This window comes from Neovison vison, chromosome 5, assembly GCF_020171115.1.
Source record: "Neovison vison isolate M4711 chromosome 5, ASM_NN_V1, whole genome shotgun sequence".
In the NCBI taxonomy this organism is placed as follows: domain Eukaryota; kingdom Metazoa; phylum Chordata; class Mammalia; order Carnivora; family Mustelidae; genus Neogale; species Neogale vison.
In genome coordinates this window covers 28,454,040-28,475,272 of record NC_058095.1, presented here as the reverse complement: position 1 = coordinate 28,475,272, position 21,233 = coordinate 28,454,040, and the positions used below count along the sequence as shown (strand labels likewise).

Below are 21,233 nucleotides of genomic sequence, written 5' to 3'. Positions count from 1 at the left end.
TCTCCCAAGGCTCAGCTCGGGCCACAGCACCCGGGGCCGCCCCAGGGTGCTACGGGGGACAAGGCCGGGGTGCTGATGCCCCCCAGTGGCTATCATGGGTAAGAACAAAGTGTAGCCTTCAGGCTGAATGTGTGTATGGGTGAGAACCTGGTCCATCCTTGCTTCCTAGTCCCTCCCCTCACAGAAGACACAGTCTGGGGTATAGGCATAACAGATCTTTATTTTACTAGAAGGGACAGGCAGTGGGGCAGTGCAGCATCCAAGCCCCAGACCAGACATGCAGCATCCACATGCAGGAACAGCTACACAGGCTGGGGCAGAGCCAGAAGTGGGAGACAGGGACCAGCGGATGCCCACAGCACCCCCACCATGACGCTTGGGCTCTGGGTTCTTCTGTCTCCACTAGAGCCAGGAGACAGAGGGCTGGGCTGCTTCCCCATGGCTGGAACCCTATCACTCTGGTCAGAAGAAAGATGGCACAAGGGGTATAGAGTCTGGCCAGTCTACAGCACTCGATTCTGCATGGGGTTGGTGCAGTCATGCCCGCTGGAAGGGCCTGGCCCCATACCTGGGACAGCGCAGGCCTAGCAGGAAGAGGGTCTACACACCTTCTAGTCCCCAATAGACTAGACCCTGATCCCAGAAAGGCTTAACAGAGTTGGGACTGAGCCCTACTCCACCTAGTAGGGACATGTCCATGAAGGGAACTTCCCTGAGCACAAGCAGGGGCCTCCTAAGGCAGTAGTGAACTGAGGGAGCTGCTATAGACAGGAGGCCTTGCCTCTGTGCCCCTAGGTAGGGAGAGAGAGGGAAGGTGTGAGTGCAGGGCTAGGGAGAGCGATGGCCAGCGAGGCCTAGGGGCTCAGGAGTGGGTGAGGCTGGGGACTTCCTGGGGTAGGGCTTAGGGCTGGGAAGACCAGGCCAGGAGAGGGAAGGGGAGGGGAGGGGAGCCATCCAACCCAGACCCTCCACACCCATGCCAAGTCTGGGCAAGGGCCACGGGGAGGATGGTCAGATGCACAGAGAACTTCAAGGCACCAGGATTCAGAGAGGCAGCAGGGCCACCGCCCCCCACAAGACAAGACAGTGATTATAATAAATGTCTTCAGCTTGAACTACATGATCTGTGTAGTAGAGGGTGGGAAAAGAGAGGGAGAGAAAACGACAAAGGGAGAAACGTCTGGGGAGATGGGAGACGAGGGAGAGAAAACGACAAAGGGAGAAACGTCCGGGGAGATGGGAGATGAGGGCAGAAGAGATGAACCAGATGGATGTGGCAGTGAATGTGAAGGTGTGGGAAGGAGAGAAGTGAGAGGACACAGCCAGAGACAGGAGAGGCGGGAAGACAGCCAGAGAAGGCCTGAACACGCAGCACTTCTGGTCCCTACGAAATAAGGCACCAGAGTCAGTAATGTTCCTGTTGTCGCTGTGGTAGGAAAACGGCTGCTGAAAACGGCTCCTTCGGGAGCCTCACGCCTGTGCACCGGTGGCCTTCTTGATCAGGGGTATCTGCCAGGATGGGAGATGCTGTGAGGCCGGGGCTCTGGGGCCGGTGATGGCTCCTCCTGCCACCAGCCAGGCACTCACCTTGGACAGGTCCACACCTGTGAGGGCGTGCACGGAGGCTGGCAGCTCGGCCAGCAGTCGGTTGACTTCTGATGTCACCTTGCTGTTGTCCCCGCTGAGGACCACAATCTCATCAACTCTGGTCAGGGGGGCAGCGATTTTAGCAGCAATCTAGGAGGTGGGGGGGTGGGAGGAGAGCTTGGCTGGTGCGGCCTCTGTCCACCCGCCCCATCCGCGATCTCTCTCTCCTCCTTCTGCCTCCCTCCATCCCAGCGCAGCTTGGGGCTTTTATCTGCAAGCCACAGTCAGAGACCCAGGGGGTCAGGTGAGCCCATGTGTGTTGTAGGGGTCCTGCCCAGCTGCCGGGCCCCTCCACATTGAATGCTTCTAGCCAGCCTGTGGCTGTGCTCTGGAAGAGGCCCCCCAGACCCACCCCAGGGTGGGGGCCTCACCTGGGGCAGGGCCTCCAGCACCAGAGCCATCTTGGCAGCATCCCCGTATTTCTGGTAGGCCTCCGCCTTGAGCTTCATCCGCTCAGCCTCTGCTGTGCCCATTGCCTCGATGACCGCTGCCTCTGCCTCCCCGAGCTTCCGGATCTTCTCAGCCTCTGCCTGCGCCAAGAGGACCTGCTTCACCCTGTAGGAGTTCACACCAGGGAGGATCAGTGGCAAGAGCCAGGGGCCCCCCAGGCCTTGCCTGGGTGCCGGCAAATCCTCAAGCCCTCTGCTCTGATGGGTGTTGGCGGGCGGCGACCCAGGAAAGGAGGTGCCCCAGCTTTCTGGCTCTGGCCAGGAGAGGCCACTGGCTGCTTAGAGGTAAATGGGAGGGGGGACTAGCCAGGATGCCTGCTGAGCCAAACCCCACAGCGGGCCCGCAAACCTCCATTATCCCCTCCGGCCCTCCCAGTGCCAATCCCACGGGGGAGGCAAGTCACCTCCACTTCACAGTCAGGAGGCTCTGGGAGAGGCGGCTTCCAAGCTGGGGCTGGGAAGCAGGCAGGGTGCACGGACCAAGGAGCCTGACTAGTGCCCACCGGGCTGCAGCCAGGGTGCTCACTTTTCACCCTCGGCGATCTGCTGTATGCGGTGGGCCTCAGCCTCAGCAGGGCGGCGCACCGTGGCGATCAACTCCTTGTCAGTGCGAAGGATCTCCTGCGCCTCCACTGCGATCTGCTTCTTGCGCTGTACAACCTCGATCTCAATCTCTTCCTGCCGGATCTTCTGCTGCTCCCGGGCGCCCTGCAGCTCATAGGCCAGCTGGGCCTCGGCTGTCTGCGGTGGAAGGATGGGCTGTCAGAGGCCGGCTGCCAGGTCCTGAGCCCTGAGCCCCGACCTGGGATGCCCGATGGCACCTCACCTTGATGTTGACCTCCTCACTAAAAGCTGACTTCTGCAGCTCGAAGGCTCGCTTGGAGTCGGCAATCTTGGTGTCTGCCATGAACTTCACATCCAGCATCTCCTTCTTGCACTCCGCTTCCTGGCAACCGCAGGGGCAGGTGCTGAGGGTCCCCCGTGCCGGCAAGGTCCCACCAGCCCTGAGATCCCTGTCCCTGGGGGTGGGAAGGAAAGACTGTGTACCCGGATGCCTGCGTCCCGCTCGGCCTCGGCCACCCCAATATCTGCATCTCTCTGCACCACGGCGGTCTGCGTCTTGCCCAAGGAGCTCAGATAGTCCACTTTGTCATACACGTCCTGGGAGGGAAGGGGGAGTCATCCTTGGGAACAGGCACAAAGGGGCCAAACACCCAAAGGGGGGCTGCACCCATCACCTTGATGGTGAAGCTGAGGATCTCGATGCCCATGCGGCCGACGTCAGGGGCCGCCACCTCCCGCACCAGCTTGGCAAACTGGTCTCGGTCCTGATAAATCTGCTCCACGGTCAGGGTCCCTGGGGAAAGAGGGATCGTGGGCTGGCTTCCTGGGGGCCCACTGGGCAAGGGAAGCACCATGCAAGCAGTGGTCTGAGTGTGTGCACACGTTGTACTCTGAGCTGGGCCTTCCTCGGGGTTCTTCTTCACAGCATTTAACACCGAGCCTCCTTCTGAGAGCCCAGGCTGGATGAGGAGAGGTGTCCCAAGCAACACCAGGTGCCTGACCAGACTGGCAGCCCTCGTCCCCCCCCATCCCAGCGCCCCCTCCTTCCCTTGGGCCACCTAAAGTTTTGAAAAGAAAGTCTTGGTGGGACTGACAGATTCCCTTGCCCTGCACTGCACCCCTCCCTGCCCGGGCCTTGGAGATCCTGTGAGGTTCTTGAAGGCAGCAGAAGTGTCCCTGGGTGGGCCGGGGCCTTACCGAGGATGGAGCGCAGGTGCCCCTCCAGGGTCTGCAGGACAACGTTCTTGATGTCCTGCACATTCTTGCCCAGAAACTGCTCACAGGCCACCGCCAGCAGCTCCTTCTCTGTCATGATCTTCACCTGTCAGTGATCAGAGATGCCTGAACCAGGCTGGAGTGGGGCAGGCAGAGGCCCCTGACCCAAAGGTGTGGAGGATGGTGGCTGTGCCCCTCCCCCCTCCTTTTTCAGACCTGGAGGCCCAGGGGCCAGGACGTGGTAGAGACTGACCGAGGCCTCTAGTCGGGACAGCACACCAGGAATTCTTACACTGACAAACCTGATGTTCACAGGCAGCCTCAGGCCCTGACACGGCCTGTCTGCTAGGCATCTGGGGCTCATCTCCCCACCCCTCAGCCCATTCACTCTTCCCTCATTAGCCAGTTCCTCCCATGTAGGCTCCCCACAGGTGGGACACCTGCAGGCTGAGGGTCAGAGAGGGTGAAAAGGAGAAGGAGCAGTAGGGACACAGACAGACAGGCTGAGGAAGAGAGCCTGGACAGGGCAAGAGACAGGTCTAGGGGGACGCCACTGAGGGTGGGTATCTTCCTGCCTTTCCTTCCCCAGGTACTTAGGCAACCACCCCCTTACCAGAGGCCTCTAACACGGTTGCACCTTGCTGCTCTGTGAAGTTGAGAACTGGGCTAGAGCAGGAAGCCCCTTGCCCAGGCCCTGAGCTGGGAATACTAAGTAACCTCCCAGAGAGTTGCTCTGCCTTATGTGGCCTTGTCCTCTGGTCCCCTCCCCTTTAGACCCCAACCCAGGCACAGGTAAGGCCTGGATTCTGGGATGTGGCACTTCCAACACCTGCAAAGAATCGGGGGGTTAGTGAGATAACAGCCCTCAGCACTGGTTCTGTCCCTTGCGGGCCCCGCTGAGGAGAAAAGGGGTGTCTGTTAGTCCTGCTGAGTGGCCAAGGGGCCGAGTGAGCACATTCCAGTGGCGACGACCCTCTCTTGGTGGGGGGGTAGGGGCAGGGGCACTGGAGAGAGACTGCCCCTGGCTGCTGTCCTCTCCTCCTCCTCCCACACCCAGCAGAGGGACGAGGCAGCTCAACGGACATGCGCAGGGCTGCTGAGTTACTATACCTGGGCGACACCCGTCACAGTTAAAGCTACCCCCTCGGCCGTCTCTACGTCCTCGCAGCGGGGCTGCAACGTCATAATCTCTAGGGAAATCCTGCCAAGAAATGCAAAACAGGGGCATGGGTCTGGGGGCCCCCGGGCCTGGGGTGTGGGGAGAATCCAGCACCTCACTGCTCCAGCTGGGATGGGCTGGGGTCCTGCTACAGAGGGATGGGGGAACGCTTTAAGGGCTTGTGGGGAGGAGTGTGTGAGGAGATGCGGGAGGAGGCAGAGCAGCACCGGTGTAGCATGCTACCCACGGCACACATGTCCCCTGCTCAGGGCAGCCTGGCTAGCGGCGTGGGGGAAGGAAGCCGAGAAGTGGGTGGGGGTGGCCTGGGCCGGTTGGGGGGTTGCAGGGGTAGTTGTGTGCGGATGGCCTGGGAATGCTCCGGAAGTCCTGGTACCCCCGGCTGTGCTGTGTTGGTCGTCTGCGGGCGTCATGGGAACATCCCTCAGAGGCCTTCGTCTGATCCTGGGTCTGCTCGGTACCCTGAGATACCCTGGAAAGCTCTGCCTACTAGCCTGGCTTGCTCGAAGTCTGCTGGACCACAAGGGAGGTGATCCTGTGTCTGCCCCTTGCCGGGGAAGTCCCAGTTGGTCCCTTCAGCTGGCGGCGGGTTTGCTTTGAAGCCTACCCTCCAGGGCTGGTCCCACATGGCTCAAATGTGGAGTGAGGGCAGAGGTCACATGAGAGCTCCCTGGCCCAGACCATCTCAAGGGACCACACCACCCAGCTTGAAAGGGACTTTCCAATCCCTCTGGAGACTTGGGGATGTGGGCACTTGCAGCTGTTCCAAGTAGATAGTGGGTTGGAGGGGGAGCGGAGCCACTTTTGCGAGGGAACCGGGGACTCTGCCCACTCCACACAAGGTGCTCTGGGCTTCTCAGGCCTCTGTGCTGAGGCCCAACTGCCAGAGGCTACAAGCAATGTGTGAGGTGGGGACAGTCCTCCAACCGGGAAGAGCCAGCAGGACAGGCGAGGCAGAGGAGAGGTGGTGTAGGGTTTTGCCTGAGAAACCTGAAGGGCGATTTCACGCAAGAGAAGGGGATGGGTAAGAGGATGGTTAGGGCTCTTCCAGTCTGGGGACCCAGCGTGTAGGCTCTGAGGGGGGACAGGGGCTTTTTGATGCTCACTGCTACATCCACAGTGCTCAACAGAGAGCTGACGAGTGAAGCGGTGAATGTGAGTGTTGGCACAGCACAAGGAAAGCACTGGGAGGCAAACACCTCAGGTCAGGAAAGGGTTTCCCCGGCTATGGCCAGCTGCACAGCAATGGAGAGTGAGCTATCTGGTCACTTGCTTTTCTAAGTGAGATTGGATCCATGATAAAGCCTGGGTTTCTCTAGCACTCCCTCTTCTGATGCTTTTTTTTTTTTTTTTTTTTTTTAAGTAGGCTCCATGCCCAGCATGGAGCCCAAACCGGGGCTTGAACTCACAACCCAGAGATCAAGACCTGAGCTGAGACCAAGAGTCAGACGATCAACCAACTAAGCCCCCCAGGTGCCTCTCTGCGGCACTTCTTTTCCAAAAATCCCAAAGAGCGCTCATATTGCTTTACTTGCCTTTCCCAACTCCCTACAAAGCATAGAGGACAGGATTCCCCTCTCACATGTAAGGAAACTAACACAAGTGACGAGAGATTTGCTCAGAGGTTTCTGCACAAAAATGAGGGGTAGGGAAGAGCCAAGACTGGTTTTGCTAAGACCTGTCAGGGAGATCAGAAGAGGCCAAGGAGTTGGGAGAACAGAAATCTTCAGGAAACCCATCTTCTGGCCCTGCGAGGAGGAGGGCTAGGACTCGACGTGTGTCCAGATGGACAGGTGGGAACTGGCTAGCAAGGGGCTCCGTGGCGCCTGGAGTGGTTGGACTGAAACCCCTCTACCCCGACAGCCTTGCTCTGGCACACAGGGGCCTGTGTCTCCTGCCTCAACTTACCCCTTGGCATCCAAGGACACCACCCCCTAGCAGACTTAGGCAGAGTTTCCAGACTCCCTTGCTCTTTCCCCACTAGCAGCCCCAGTAGGTGAGGGCAAGGGAACTGGGAATCTATAGGGGTCTATCCTGGCACCCAGAGCAGCGCAAGAGAGAGCAGAGGGGAGGGAGGCACACTCTCAGGAGGGGAGTCCATCTGGGTCTTGCCTGCCGGGCCCCACAGGGCAGGAAGAGAAAAGGTTAGACACAGAGGAGGAAGCAGGTGGGTTATTACCTGTGCAACCCCTGTTACGAATAGCGGGACCCCCTCCGACGTCTCAATATTCTCACAGCGACACAGGATGGTCATAACCTCCAGAGACAGTCTGAGGAGCGGCCAGGGGGAAGGAGAGGTAGGGACAGGAGGGGTAGGAGGGGACACAGCAAACACACACAGTGGTTACCAGACAAGCAATGATGCCTGATGCCTGGGGGCGGGGGGGAGATTGCTCTCAGTATTTGAGCCCTCTCTTGCCAGCTCAGCCTAGGACTGTAGGGGGACAGAGGAAACCCCCTTGCTGGCCTGGATGCTTTCCCTAGCCCCCATATCTGTCTAAGGAGGAGCTGCTGGGCTGGGAGTAAAGCCTGCTGACATCCTGGGCCTCCCCGAGGTGGGGAGGCCTATGCACAGGGCACCAAGGTTGCCCACCGCCTCACTTTCTCAGGACAGTCCTGGCACAGTCTGGGAGACTTGGCCTCACTTCTACCTTCCAAACACAGGCAAACCTCTGTGTCCAGAAACTGGGCAGGAGAGGCCACTGTGGGGATTCACAGGCCAGGGAAAATACCAAGTCCTTCTTTGGTCCGCACTCCCTGTCACTAAGAAGGGAATTTTGGGCCAAAAAAGCCTAGGGAGAACCTGGAATTTTCTGATTTGGGAGGATAGGTGTCAGGGAAGGCTAGGGGGAAGAAGTGTGTCCCTGCCAGGATATTCACAGGGACAACAGGGAGGGGATGGAGTAATTCACTTTGGAATTTCCAAAGTTGGGCCCAGGTAGAGAAGGGGTTACAGCAAAGAAAGCGAGGTGCCTTGAAGCTGCTCGGCCCACCCTCGCTGGGCCTCCCTAGCACAGCCTGTGTGAATGTGAGTGTGTGTGCTGGGTAGCGGGCTGGGCTAAGCTGTGGGCAGCGTGGGAGGTTTCCTGAGATCAGAGGAAAGGAGGACAGTGGCTGAGGCCCAAGGAGCAGAAGCAGGTGGGCCAGGGGATGGGAGAAGTAGGCCTCGTGGAGCCCTGCTGGCACAGGTCACAGTGCCAGCCCTGGGGGCCCTCAGCCATGCAGGTGTGCAAAGGCTGCCTTCATTCAAGCCCCTAATCCTAGCACTCCTGGGCCTGAGAGGACTCTAGACCCAGCTCAGACAGGAAGGCACCAAGCTCTCTTCCAGGGAAGGAGGAGAGAGGGAGGGAAGGAGAGAAGGAACGAGGGAAGGAAGGAGGCTGCAACTCAGACGCCAGAGGGGGAGCAGTCACTCAGGTGAGAGAGAGGGAGCTCCCACAGGAGAGCCTCAGGATCCTATGGGACTTGGCAGCAAAGTGCAGTAGGAGCAACTTCATGGAGGCTGGAGATGGATGGCTGACAACGGAGGTGGGGGACGTTGAGGGTGGCTGTGGGATGGGAGGCTTAGAATCCAGCCTGGGGTTAGAAGCCCCTACTCTGACCTGAGAGGCTCCTGTCAGCCTCGGAATATTGAGGCCCCAGCTTGTAGAGATGTCCTTCATATAGGCCAGGTGTCTGGGAAGGGGCTGCCCTCAGAAAGAGAGTCCGAGAAGGGGCGGGGCTACGGGCTCCCCAGCAAGTGGGACCAGAGGGAGAACGCTAAGCCTGGGTGGGGGAGATCCGTTTCCTAGGACGAGGCATGAAGCCCTCTTCTCCTTACCTCCAGACTTACTGTCAGAGAAGCCTGGCCCCCTGTCTCAGGGGCTCTGCTCCCTAGAGTAAGCAGCAGGGGATGGGGGGGGTGCCAAGAACACTGAGCAAGGGCTGTAGGGGCGTGACCCTCGTGGTGGATGGCCGCGAGGGACAGGTGTCTGGGTGAGCTGCGAACTCTCCAGGGCCGGGCGTGCAGCAAGATCTTCGGAGAGGACACTGTCATCCCAGAACAGTGGCTCTGGAGAGGGCAGCCTGTGGCTTCCGACAGGCCAGCTGGCCCACTCCTGAGAGGAAGTTGTGACCAGTTGCGGTTATTCTCGGACACTTTCAGCCTCAGGCCCTAACAGTCCCTTAGGATCCCTCAATTCAGGTGGAGCAAAGTGAGGAGAGGGCTACTGGGAAATCAGTGAAGTTAAACAGTTGATCTCCTGCTCTTGACCCTAGCCAACACCCTCAACCTCTGTGTAGCCATGGGGCTTCCCTCTGCTGACTGGTGGAGCTGGGGCAGAGGGGGATTTCCACTGGAACCGCCACTGCCCCTCCTACCCTCCCAGTTCTGCTGTCCCTGCTGCCTGGGTGCTGGCCTGGAAGGATCTGGGCACAGTCAGGAAGAGGGTGATGGTGGAAAGGTGGCTGGCCTGCCTCATCTCTTCCTGGGGGGGGGCGGGCCAAGTCTGGGCCTGCTGGGGGTCCTGGGGGAGCTCCAGGGAGAGCCCATGACATCTCCCTTCGTTTAGTGAGTCTTTCCAGACTAACCACAGAAGTCCAGATCTGTTTTGCCCCGCCCAGCACCAATTCCTTGGCTCTCCTCCCCCTGTCTGTAAGTAGTCACTGCCTGCATTGCCTGGGCCTGCACAGGTGAGGGCGTGTGTGGGTCTTTTCAGCCTCTCCTCTGCACAGGGAGGAAAATTTAGAATTCGTGAATAACTGAGCTAAACTTACGGAATGAGGATTCTGCCTGGGCATGACCCCCAGATGCTCTGGGACATAACCAATGTCTCCAGCGAAACAAAGCATCCCCACTAAGGAGAAGGTGCCCAGACGAACCCCCTACACCCCTTCTCACCTGCATCTTAGGAGGTCCCACCACCCAGGATAGAATGTGGCAAGTGGTGGATGCTCTAGCTCACTGCAGGGGGAAGCGGGGCTGGGGGAAGGCTGGAAATCCTTCTTTCTCCCTTGCCCACCTGGATGCCAGGTTCCCGGGGGCCCCTGAGCCCTTACCTCTGAGTGTCGGAGATACACCACCAGGCCCAGGCCCAGCCGCCAAACACGTACTGTTTATAGTCAGAACCACAACAGCCCCCTGGAGAGCAAAGCAAACCACTGCTGGTCAGTCAGTTCTTGGGTCTCTCTACTCTCCGTCCCTTCACCAGCAACTCTGGCCCTTTACTGGCCCTGACCCTTGACAATTCCCACTGTTGGTTGCTGAGGTCACACAGAAGGGGAAGAGAGCTCCTAAGGGCCTGAAACTCAAGTTCAGTAGATATGTGATTTGCATAAAAAGCTATCCAATGAGTGGTTCCGAATGTAAGTGTTTTCAGAGAACAGAGGAAGTCAGTGGGCAGGAGTAAAGGGGAAAAGCTTCCATCTTTCATTCAACCATCCATTCAGCAAACTCGTTATGTAGGTTTCTGGGCTAGGGAGTCAGAGATGAAGATACGACTCCCATCCAGAAGGAGCTGCGAACTTCTCCTGAGATCATTAATACTAATACTGGGTGATCTGCGTGTAATCAAGGCGTGTGCAGGCCAAGGGGGAACACAGGGGACCCTGGGCAGGGGCAGGGGGCACGGGGCACTGGGAGGCCGATGGGAGGGAGGAGTCTTGGAGCCAAGATGGGATCCTCACTCACGCCCAGCAGACACATCTCAGTAAAGCTGTTTCTCTATTCCCAGGGCTGCACACTGACTGTGGGCCTCTGGGGAGTAGAGTGAAGAGGGAAGGCAAGGCCTCCAAACAAAGGCCAGCCTGTGGCACCCATGGGATAAGTGAAGAGAAAGTGGAAAGGTCGAAAAAGGAAACTCTATCAATTACACAGAATGCTGAATCGGGCCCCAACTTGAATCTAGCTGTAGACATGACCGGCACGCTGTCTGTGCAGAAGTGAGAAAAACCAATTCCTGAAATTCTTGTTGTGAACTCTCCTGCAAATGCCAAAATTATTCATCAAGTTCAAGGAAACTTTAGTAAAAGCTAGAAGGCAGTTTCCTTGCAGCGCAAAAAACCCAGAAAACAAAAAACAATAAACAAAAACAAAAAAAACTCCAAACCAAAAATGTACAGGAAGTAGATGATTCAAAGGAAATGTGATTTGGGAAAAAGCCAGTGGGTGTCATCATTTCTGTATTTACCAGCTTGGATTTTCGGGAAAGCCTTAGCATGTGTGCTTCCAATGGGCAAGAGTCAGGGGTCATTTCCTGTAGCTGGGTCACAGTGTCTCTGAGGACCCACAGCAGGGAGAGCAGATCATAGGGTGTCTCAAGTATCAGGCCAAGAAACTGTGTGTGCGTGTGTGTGTGTGTGTGTGTGAGAGAGAGAGAGAGAGAGAGAGTGTGTGATGAGGGGGTCACATAGGGATTTAAGCAGGGGGAGCAACAAAATTACATTTGCATTTCAGAAACACCACTTTGCACACGGAAGATGGGGATGGGTGGTCTAGGAGATTGGGGAGAAGCCTTCTGCAGTGACCTAGACAAGGCATGGTGGCTGATGTTGGGAATTAACTTCCAGAGCAATCTAGTCCGAGAGGATTTCCTGTGAGGGTTGAAATGTTGCATATTTGCAGTGTGTAACACGGGGGCTTACTTCGCAACTGAAATGTGGCCAATGTGACTGAAGAACTAAATTTCTTTTCTTTTGTTTTTTTTTTTTTTTAAAGATTTTATTTATTTATTTGACAGACAGAGATCACAAGTAGGCAGAGAGGCAGACAGACAGAGAGGAGGAAGCAGGCTCCCTGCTGAGCAGAGAGCCCAATGCAGTCCTCGATTCCAGGACCCTGAGATCATGACCTGAGCCGAAGGCAGAGGCTTTAACCCACTGAGCCACCCAGGCGCCCTCTTTTTTTTTTTTAAAAAAAGATTTTATTTCTTTATTAGGGAGAGCATGAATGGGTGGGGGGCAGTAAACGGGAGGAGCAGAGAGAGAGAGGGAGAAGCAGGCTCGCTGCTGAGCAGAAAGCCCAACACGGGGCCCATCTTGGGACCCTGGGATCGCAACCTGAGCCAAAGACAGACACCCAACCGACTGAGCCACTTTAAGTTTCCATTTCTAAATTTCTAATTTAGAAATTTAATTAAGTTTAAATGGCTAGTGGCTACCCTATCAGTGTAGCTGTGGAGTCCAGGCCGGAGTGGGTGGGGACACCAACAAGGGAAAGAAAGACAACAGGGAGCTGGAGAGGAGTTCTGGACAGGTGGAGGCAAAGGGGACCCCACAAGGGCAGAGTGCCCATCAGCACAGAGAGCTGGTGCCTGAGCCAGCTCATTGGGCGGCCGGCCCACTTGCCCTTCAGGGCCTGCACTGTGCACAAGAAGCCTTACCGGAAGTTCAGGAAGCAAACAGCAGGCATACAATATGAGTAGGCGAGGGAAGAGGAACTCTGTTTCTCTGTGATGGAAATACCAGCCTGCAGGGCTGCTGCACAAGGGAAGCTACTGCAGGCTTCTCGGCCCTGGGAGTGGGGTGGGGAGGCTCTAAGGGCAAGTGATCAAGCTGAAACCTAAGCCACTTTAGGATATGAGAACCTGAAAGGGTCACACATCACAGCCTGTTTCACTCTGGCCTGGTGAGGGCTAGGGCCTAGCTGCCTCTGGCCAGCGCTAGGGAGCTTCTTCAGTGTAGGGGGTAGAGGTGGTAGGGGTGGGGAGGGAGAAGTGTAAGTAATGGGAGGTGGGGAGGTCCATGCTTTACCCTTAACTTAGTCTTTGACCTTGGGAGCAGGCTGTCACCACTTAAGCTGGGTCTTGGCCAAGGGCAACATGGCCAGGTTCTCAAGGGTAGCAACAACAGGAAGCTGGGCCTTCTAGTCTGCTCTGCCCCCCAGCAGGCTCCTCCCCCTGAAGGCATCTTCCTCCCAGGTTCCTGGTCACCCTGAGTCTAAGAAGCACCACTCCCCAAAGAGACCATGTAGGTGTCCCTTCCTTGATCTCCCTTGCTCTCACTCTTTTCACACCTGGAAGTTTCTTCTGGTTTTATCGTACGTTTTCTAACCCAACTTACTTTCCTTTGTTCTGTCTTCGCCCAAGCTGAAGAATCACAAAACAGGGGTGCCTGGGTGGCTCAGTCATGAAGCGTCTGCCTTCGGCCCAGGTCGAAGGGTCCTGGGATCAAGGCCTGCATCAGGCTCCCTGCTTAGTGGGGAGTCTGCTTCTGCCTCTGCCCCTCTCTTCCACTCATGCTCTCTCTTTCTCAAATAAATAAAGGAAATCTTAAAAAAAAAAATCATGAAACATCCCACAATAACCTCCACCCGGCTTTCAGGCCCTCAGACCCAGCCCACCCCTCTGCCCTCTCAGGAACACTCTCCTCCCTTCCTGCCTCTTTTCTACCTTCTTCCCACTACTCCAGAAGACCATACTCTACAAGGGAGATTTAGCTTTTTTTGAGTCACAACCCCCCTTAGTCATTGAGCAATGCTGGAGTGTTCATAAATGCATAAAATAAACAGGAAACACATCTGGAAAGTTATAAAAATATTAAAATAACCAAATGTATGGTATGTAATACGTGGTAATACATGTGATACAGTAAAACATTAAATAATAAAATCCAGTGGTAAATTTAATAACTAGCTTAACTTCAAAGGCATGATGAGCACGAGTGACTTTGATGGTACCTACAAAAACTGTGGTGTGGTAGGAAAATATCTCCTAATACTATCCCGGGTTGTGGCCGGCATTTATAAAGTGAAGAAATGCTAACTTTCGATTCAGGTTAGTGAGAATAAAAATTCATGTCTCTCCCTATCCAAATGCACAGACCTCTAAATCCTCCCCATGGACCCCAGGTTAGGAACCTCTGATTTATTGTAGAGACAAGAGAAAGGTGTATGGGGTTTGGATTCTCCTTTTAGGTTCCTGACAGTAGAAACAGAGAAAGAGGTTTTATATTACGGATGGGCAGAGGGAGGTAAGACAACCAGAAAAACTTCCAGCCTTTTCAGGTGGAGAAGATGACCAGGGGATATATCAGCATCCTTCTCCAACTGGGCTGAACGAGATGCTTCTAGACTTGGACAACAGCTTAAGTAACCAGGTCGGGGCAGGGCTGGGAGTGGCTGCTCCCCTCTTCCAGGACTTGGGTTTGGGAGAGAGAGGGATCTCGGCAGGATCAACTCAAATCCCCAGGTACTATAATACTCCCTCTCCTCACCCGTCCTTCCTCGACTCCAGCACCCTCAATTCTCAGCTCAGCCTCCTCTCCCCACCCCTAAAACAGCTTCGAAGCTACAATGCACTGGCCTCTAGCCAGAAAACCAGGATTCCAGCAAGGGGAAGGTACAGAGTGGCCCATGTTAGATGCTCCTCTCACCTCTCAGTCTCAAAGCTCGCTCTCTCAGCCCAGAGTCTCGGCTTCCAGAAAGAAACTCCCCGAGAGAGAAAAAGTGTGGTGCAGATAGGTTCTAAAAGTTGTCTTTAGGATCAGGGCCTGGGAGACAGGTTCAAGTCTGGCCTCGGTGCCCTCCCAATCCCAAGGCCACCTCTGGTTTTATCTGCTCTCCCCCCAGAGAGGAGCGTGCTTGTCAGGTAGAGTGGTGATTTCCTGTCCTCGAGGAGAGACTGATTCTGAGATCCAAACTGCCACAGGCCAGGTTCTGGGGTAAAACCTCCCAGTGCACTGATCACACCACCCCCAAAGCACAGCTCCAAACCCTGGTCTAGTCCACCCCCTTCAACAGCCAGCCCTAACAACTCTTCACACAGGCTGGAAACTGGCATCGATGGGGGGATCACCTGAAGGATTCCTGCAGCAGGTCTTCAAGCTGTCAGCAAACACCACCCTCCCCAGCACCGGTGAGCCAGGAGCTGCACAAACGGGGCTTCAAAGGCTTCAGCCATCTCTCAAGATACCCAAATATACCAAATTAAGCAGCCTTAAGGCAAAGGTACATCTGCCCTCCCCAGTACAGCAGTCCCACGGCCCTGTGGAAGCTCCCAGAAATTCTAGAGCCTGTAGCATTTTTGCAATCAGGGCGATACAGCCCAGAACCCGATTTCTCAAACTGTAGAGGCCGCACCCGCATTTCTGGGGCGGGCAATGTCAGTAAGCCCCAGCAAGCCCCAACCTGCTCAGAATTAACGGGAGCACAAGGATCCCCGTCTCAGCGCCCCTCCCCAGGCAGGCACCTGCCCTCGGAAGCGGTAAGACCCGCCCCAAGGCCTGGGCGCCGGAATCCAGCCAAACCGCTGTGTTCCGGTAACCACGGGTTCACTCTCTCCGACCTCAGCTCGGGACCCCCTAGGCCACGGTGGAGTAGAGGGGAAAAGGCGGAGAAAGGAGAGAATAAACACGCAGTGGCAGGGGGAGTCCCGAGGGCGCCGAGCACCGCAAGCGTGAGAATGGGGGGGGTGGCCTTCCTGGAAGGTTCTCAGCCCGACACCCGCGCCCCTTACCCCGTCCCTCACCCTCCGCGCCGTTCCCCGGCCTAGCCGGTCCCCGCTCGCTCCGCAGCCCCGCACCTACCCCGAACCCCCTCCTCGACCACCTCCGCGGGCACGGCCGGCGCGCCCCAACACCCTCCAGGCCCCCGAGCCCCGGCCCCACCTCCCTCACAGCTCTCTCACCTGAAACCACCAGCGCCTCGTTGGGCCCCACCGTGTGGCAATTGCCCATGGCGCCAGCGGGACGGAAGGCCCCCGGGCACCGCAGGGACCTGGACAGCACCGCGCGCACCACCGGCCGCGCCCTGCCTATCCCGCCACCCCCAGCGGCCGCCCGCCCGCGCCCCTCCGCGCTCGCGGCCCCGCCGGAAGTGTGGCGGCGGAAGGCGGGGCCGCCGGGCGACAGCGGCGGCCGCGAGCGCGAGGCTTCGGGCGCCAGTCCACACGCTTTATTTCCCTGGGGTGCAGCACCCCGGGACAGCGCACCCTACTCCTGCGGGCCGCCCGCACCCGACGGCGCGGCCCTGCCTCACCTCCCCGCACCCAGCCGACCACCGTGGGCCCCGGAGTCACACCGCTCCCGCCCTCCCCTCCGCCCCATCACCGGCGGTGAGACCTTGGGCAAGTCCCTTACCTCTGCAGCCCAATCCGGCCTCAGCAAACGGGGGGCATGTAACTACGTGGCTAACATGGTTTTGCAAAGGGCCCAGTTCGGTAATTCTCAGTGTTGTACTGTAATTAGAAATTACAACCCCCGTACGCCCTCATCCAAAGCTGATCAGCATCACCCAGAGTGGGGACAGAGGTACGGAATTCAAATTGCTCAGAAGCAACGTCTGGCGCATTAGCCCTCACCTCTCAACCTGGGATTATTGTTATTCTCAGGAAGAGATCACCACCCACGATTTCCTTCCACCAGGAAAAGAGCTGTTCAGGACACAATCTGAAGCCCCAGCCAGGAGGCATGGAGGTAAAAATTGCAAACCCCTCAGTGCCCAGGGCAGGGTTTGACATGCAGTTAAGGTTTTCGAGGGCCACCAAGTGTCATGGAAAGCATCCCAGCCTGGGGATTAGGAGATTTAGGGCTCAGGTTCAGTTTTAACGTGAATTCTGTGTGTGACTTTAGATAGGTCTGGTGAACTCTGAGGGCTGGGGTGGGGTTCAGAAACTGTGGGCTCCTTAGAGTGGGGTCTGCTCAGGGAACATGGGGCCCCTGGGTCCTCAGGCTGGGGCTCTTCATCAGGTTCGGCCTCCTCTCCAGGCCCAAGGCCTGCCAGCCTCTTGCTGGCCTCCCATAGCCGGTGAGCTGCACGGTCATCTCGGGCAGCTGGGGACACCTCCTCCACGTGGCAGTTGGCAAAGTATCTCCCACTAAGGGGCTCAATGCCCTCCTGGAGAGCGCAGTACAGGGGTGTCTGGGCACCTCCTCTTGGAGCCCGCAGCACAAGCCAAGCTAGTGGGCGCAGAAGTGGGCGCAGCCATCCAGGAACATGGCGCAAGAAAAGCTCCGAGTTCACAGGCCCTGTAGACAGGAAGAAAGGAAGGAGTAGTGAGGATGGTGGGCGAGGGCCCAGGGGAAGAGCAACAAGAACAGGGCTAGAAGCGAGTGGGGAACAGAGTCCAGTTCCAGGGAGACCAGGATAGTATTGAGTGGGCATTCAGGGTCCCCACAAGGTGACCTCACTCATTTCAACAGCAAGGCTCCTCCTCTCCACCTGTACACCTATCTCCCAGGTTTTCCCACATGTTGAATCCCCTGCCCGAGGGGACCTCTTTTCTTCTAGCTCAAGTCCTATTCCTTTGTTTAACCAGCAAATGTGTACTAATGCCTATGGCAGACCAGCCACTGTTCTGGACATTAGAGATGGGGAGTGTAATAAAGGCTTATAAATGTTAGCTGTGATTATTATTGTCACTGTTATAATTACTAGTGAGCCTCAGGCAACGACTTTCTAAAGTGCAGTATGGTTGGTGTCTCACTCAGTCGTTGGAGTATGACTCTCAACCTCTGGGTTGTGAGTTTGAGCCCCATGCTGGCTGTAGAGATTACTTAAAAATAAAATCTTAAAAAAATGCAGTATGGCAATATGGGTCATCCTATAATGTGTTCCATAAGGCAGAGATGGGCCATATTCATCCACTAACTCCCTCAGACTAAAAGTTAAAATGCTAGAAGTGGACTTCTAGACCCTAGATGACCCAGCCCATCTCTATACCTCATCTCTCTCTCTCTCTTTTTTTTTAAGATTTTATTTATTTATTCGACAGACAGAGATCACAAGCAGGCAGAGAGGCAGGCAGAGAGAGAGGTAGAAGCAGGCTCCCCACTGAGCAGAGAGCCCAACGTGGGGCTCGATCCCAGAACCCTGGGATCATGACCCGAGTTGAAGGCAGAGGCTTTAACCCACCGAGCCACCCAGGTGCCCCTATACCTCATCTCTTGCCACTCTCCTCCTCTCACTCTGTTCCAGCCGCATGCGGCCCCTTGTTCCTTCTCAGGCATACCAGGGACTTCTGCCTCAGGGCCTTTGCACGTGCTATCCACTCTGTTCTTTACGCTCTTCTCCTCTGAAGACCACCTGGCTCATTCTCATCTCCTTCAAGCCTGTCACCTTTTCATCTATGCCTTCCTTGACTGCCACAGAAAAACAGCACCTGCTGTCATTTCCTATCCCTGTCACTCTGCTTTATCTTTCCCATAGCATTTTATCGCCACCTGTCATTGAATGTATTTATTAGCAATCTCCCCTTCCCTTAAACTAGAATGTAAATTCTACAAGGAAAGGGCCTGTTTTATTGACTGCTGTCTTCCCAGCACCAAGATTAATGCCTGGTACATAATAGGTAATCAGTAAAAGCTTCTTGAATGAACAAGTAGTTATTAGCCATCATCATCATTATCCTCCTATTATAGTGAGTTCATTCATAGTGATGGCTCCTTGGGGTGAGAACCTGGGATTCAGTCATTACATACCCTATCAAGTAGCCAGCATCCAGGCTTACTGGTGTGAGAGGAAGAGCTCAGACAAGGAGAACCCCCTTCCAAGATCAGCAAGGAAAGGTCTCTCCTCATACAGTGCTTCCTTACTGTTCTGAGAGTCTGGGGCTCAGTGAGAGGTGGGGGGTGCACAGGATGGGCCGCGGATGGGAGAGGGGACTCAAAGCACAGTCAGAGAGCCAGGCCTCACCTGGGTGGGCTGCATAGCAGGTGACACCAGTACCCTCCAGCTGCGTGGCGAGCTCCCTGGCAAACAACACGTTGGCCAGCTTACTGTCGGCATATGCCCGTAGCTCCTGCCGCCAGCCCACCACCGGGCGGTCCAGGCGCGTGAAGTCGAGTCGCCCTCGCCGGTGGGCGGCTGATGATACCACCACCACGCGACTTGGGGCGCATGTCTTCAGCCGGGGCAGCAGCAGATGAGTCAGCAGGAAGGGGCCAATATGGTTCACTCGCAGCATCAGATTGAACGGCTTGTGGGTCCGGCCACAGGAACTGATCCCTGGGGCAGGGGTTCAACATGAACCACTGCTCCACTGGGACCCCTGAAGACCTCAGTGTCCCCATCTGTGAGAGGGTGGTAGGGGGCGTCCTTCCCATGGATCCACTGGCCCTTGGCATACACCTGGCTGGAGGGGACAGTTGCCCACCCGCTGCCCCCCCTGCAGGGCCTGCTGCCCCTCACCGGCATTGTGGATGAGGATGTCCAATCGTGGCTCAGAGCTCAGGAAGGCGGTGGCAAAGGCCCGCACGGAGGCCAGACTGGCCAAGTCCAAGGCCATGAAGATGATCTCATTGTTCCCACTTTCCTGTGGGGCAGCAAGGGCTGGGCTTGTCACCAGGCACCTCTCTCCTCTTCCCTCTCCCCAGGTACCAAATTTTGAGAGTCCTCCTCCTCCTTTTACTAAGATCTGCCCTTATGCATTAGAATATAGTGGACAAGTATATGGATTTTGGATGCAAAATCCTGACTTTGTCTTTCATTAGAGCGTGATGTTAGACAAGTGTGACATTCATCTCTCTGGGGCTGAGTTTTCTCGCTGTAAAATGGGAACAACGTAGTACGTATCTCATGAAGTTGTTGTGAAGATTCAATGAGTTAATAAGTGTGAAATACTTAGAACAGTGCTTGGCCACCAGTCAGCACTGTGTAGGTAGCTCTTGGTATTATTATCATCATTCCCTCTGACCATTATTGCTTATCCTAACATTTACAACTGACTTCTTTCTCCTTGATCTCTTCTCACCCATTCTTGCCCCTCTCTTGCCCTCCTCTCACCCACCACCCCCACCCTAGTCCGGGCCTGTACAGCCACTGAGGCGTTTCTCCCAGAAGTCTATTTTGACAGTCCATACCCTGCTCAGGACCCTTCATTGGATCTTCACTGCTCATCCTATAAAATCTGAGTTTCTCAATAGAGTCTATAAGGGATTCCCGAATCTAGCCCCGGTTCAGAGCTTCCAGCCTCTTTATTTCACCTCTTTACTCCATATTTTGTGGTCCATCCAGCCTCAATAAACCTTTGCTTTTAGTTTTTAAAAAAAATCAATTCAGCTATCTTGCCTCAGGGCCTTTGCATATGCTGTTCCCTCTGCTGTTCCCTTTCCTACTGTCTTTCATTGATGTAAGTTTTACCGATCCTTAAACGTCTTCAAAAAGCGATCAGTTCTTTCAGAAAGCCAACGTACTAGCTAGCTTGCGTCTGGTGCTCCTTCCCTGTATGACCAGAGCACCAGCCGACTGTTTTGTGCAAGTAACGACCAGTTAAGGAAGCCGCTCTGTTCGCCCTTCCGCGTCCTAGTGTGTTTTCCGCTCACTCTCTCCCCTTCTCCGGCCTCTCCCCCGACCCCTCACCTGGCGGAGGTCGAAGGCGGCCGCCTCACCGCGCTCCCGGCTGCGACAGGCCAGCACCACGCGCGCTCCCCGGCGCGCCAGCTCCAGCGCCGTCATCTTTCCGATGCCGCTGTTGGCGCCTGCGGTGGTTGGGCGGTAGCCTCGCTGAGCCCCGTGGTCACTGACTCCGCCGTACGGCCTCCCCGCCACCCGGCCGCCCGCGGGCCTTCTAGCACTTACCGGTGACTACTGCCGTGCGGCCGCGCAGGCTAGCTATGCCGCCGCAGGGCGGGGCCTTCACCAGGTTGTAATAGACAAGCACGTAGGCACCCAGCAGCAACCCCGCGCCCAGCAGCAGCGCCTCCATGCCCGCCGTGCCGCCAGCACCCCCACGCCGCCCGCACAGGCCCCGCAACTCCCTGGATCGTCGCCCGCCCGGCGGCTGCCGGTCCGCCCCGCACCCGCTCGCGCCTCCTTGGAAGGCGGGGGAGGAGGCGGAGGCGGGCGAGAGGCAGGACAGGGGTGTGTGTGCGTGCGTGTGAGCGTGGGCCCTACGAGCGCCCCCTAGGCATGCGTCTTCGTCCTCCCGGTGTGTGCTTGTGGAACACCTTCTAGGTGCGCGTGTGCATTTGGACCCTGGCAGCGCCCTCTAGGCGTGTGCCTGTGGGAACTCCTTCCAGATGCCTGTTTCTGTGCATTCACACCTACTCTTGAGAGTGTGAATGACTCTGTGAGTGTGTAATGTGCCCGTGGGCCCCGGCATTGCTCTTCAGGTTGTGTTTGTGCCCTTGGATTCTGGATGTGAGCACCTTGGAGATGTGGGTGTACTTGCAGGCCCAGGAAGTACCCTGTGGGTGTGTGTGCTGCGGGACCACCTTTTACGGGTTTGTGCCCATGAGCGCCAAGAGTCCCTCCCGGTGTGTGCATGCAT

At 56.4% G+C, this 21,233-nt stretch overlaps 2 protein-coding genes across 4 annotated transcripts; both read right to left on the bottom strand.

The window, feature by feature from the left end:
* Positions 1-200: 200 nt before the first annotated feature.
* FLOT2 (flotillin 2) lies at positions 201-15,793 on the bottom strand. Of its 3 annotated transcripts, none has more exons than XM_044248280.1 (11): positions 15,654-15,793; positions 10,090-10,171; positions 7,232-7,322; positions 3,858-3,981; positions 3,335-3,453; positions 3,144-3,257; positions 2,923-3,042; positions 2,623-2,837; positions 2,019-2,202; positions 1,588-1,737; positions 201-1,509 (listed from the first exon to the last, which is right to left on the bottom strand). In XM_044248280.1, the coding sequence occupies exons 1-11, from the start codon at positions 15,700-15,702 to the stop codon at positions 1,471-1,473; spliced, it is 1,287 nt and encodes a 428-aa protein (XP_044104215.1). In that variant the 5' UTR covers positions 15,703-15,793; the 3' UTR covers positions 201-1,470. The 3 variants fall into 3 exon arrangements, with proteins under 3 accessions (XP_044104215.1, XP_044104214.1, XP_044104216.1); XM_044248279.1 differs by lacking the exon at positions 7,232-7,322 and adding an exon at positions 4,986-5,076; XM_044248281.1 differs by lacking the exons at positions 7,232-7,322; positions 10,090-10,171 and adding an exon at positions 4,986-5,076 and having other exon boundaries at positions 15,654-15,670.
* A 391-nt stretch (positions 15,794-16,184) lies between these two features.
* DHRS13 (dehydrogenase/reductase 13) lies at positions 16,185-20,770 on the bottom strand. The gene is made up of 5 exons (XM_044248278.1): positions 20,543-20,770; positions 20,324-20,442; positions 19,154-19,277; positions 18,659-18,970; positions 16,185-16,992 (listed from the first exon to the last, which is right to left on the bottom strand). Exons 1-5 carry the CDS (start codon positions 20,667-20,669, stop codon positions 16,550-16,552), a joined length of 1,125 nt encoding a protein of 374 aa, XP_044104213.1. The 5' UTR covers positions 20,670-20,770; the 3' UTR covers positions 16,185-16,549.
* Between the last annotated feature and the right edge of the window lie 463 nt (positions 20,771-21,233).

Coding starts and splice junctions, on each gene's coding strand:
- DHRS13 (XM_044248278.1), bottom strand. CDS start 20,669: ATGGAGGCGCTGCTGCTGGGCGCGGGGTTGCTGCTGGGTGCCTACGTG. Junction 20,443..20,542: donor CCGCACGGCAGTAGTCACCG/GTAAGTGCTAGA, acceptor CAACCACCGCAG/GCGCCAACAGCGGCATCGGA. Junction 16,993..18,658: donor CTGCTATGCAGCCCACCCAG/GTGAGGCCTGGC, acceptor TCCTGTCTACAG/GGCCTGTGAACTCGGAGCTT.
- FLOT2 (XM_044248280.1), bottom strand. CDS start 15,702: ATGGGCAATTGCCACACGGTGGGGCCCAACGAGGCGCTGGTGGTTTCA. Junction 7,323..10,089: donor TGTATCTCCGACACTCAGAG/GTAAGGGCTCAG, acceptor GCCGCTCCTCAG/ACTGTCTCTGGAGGTTATGA. Junction 2,203..2,622: donor CAGATCGCCGAGGGTGAAAA/GTGAGCACCCTG, acceptor GAACTCCTACAG/GGTGAAGCAGGTCCTCTTGG.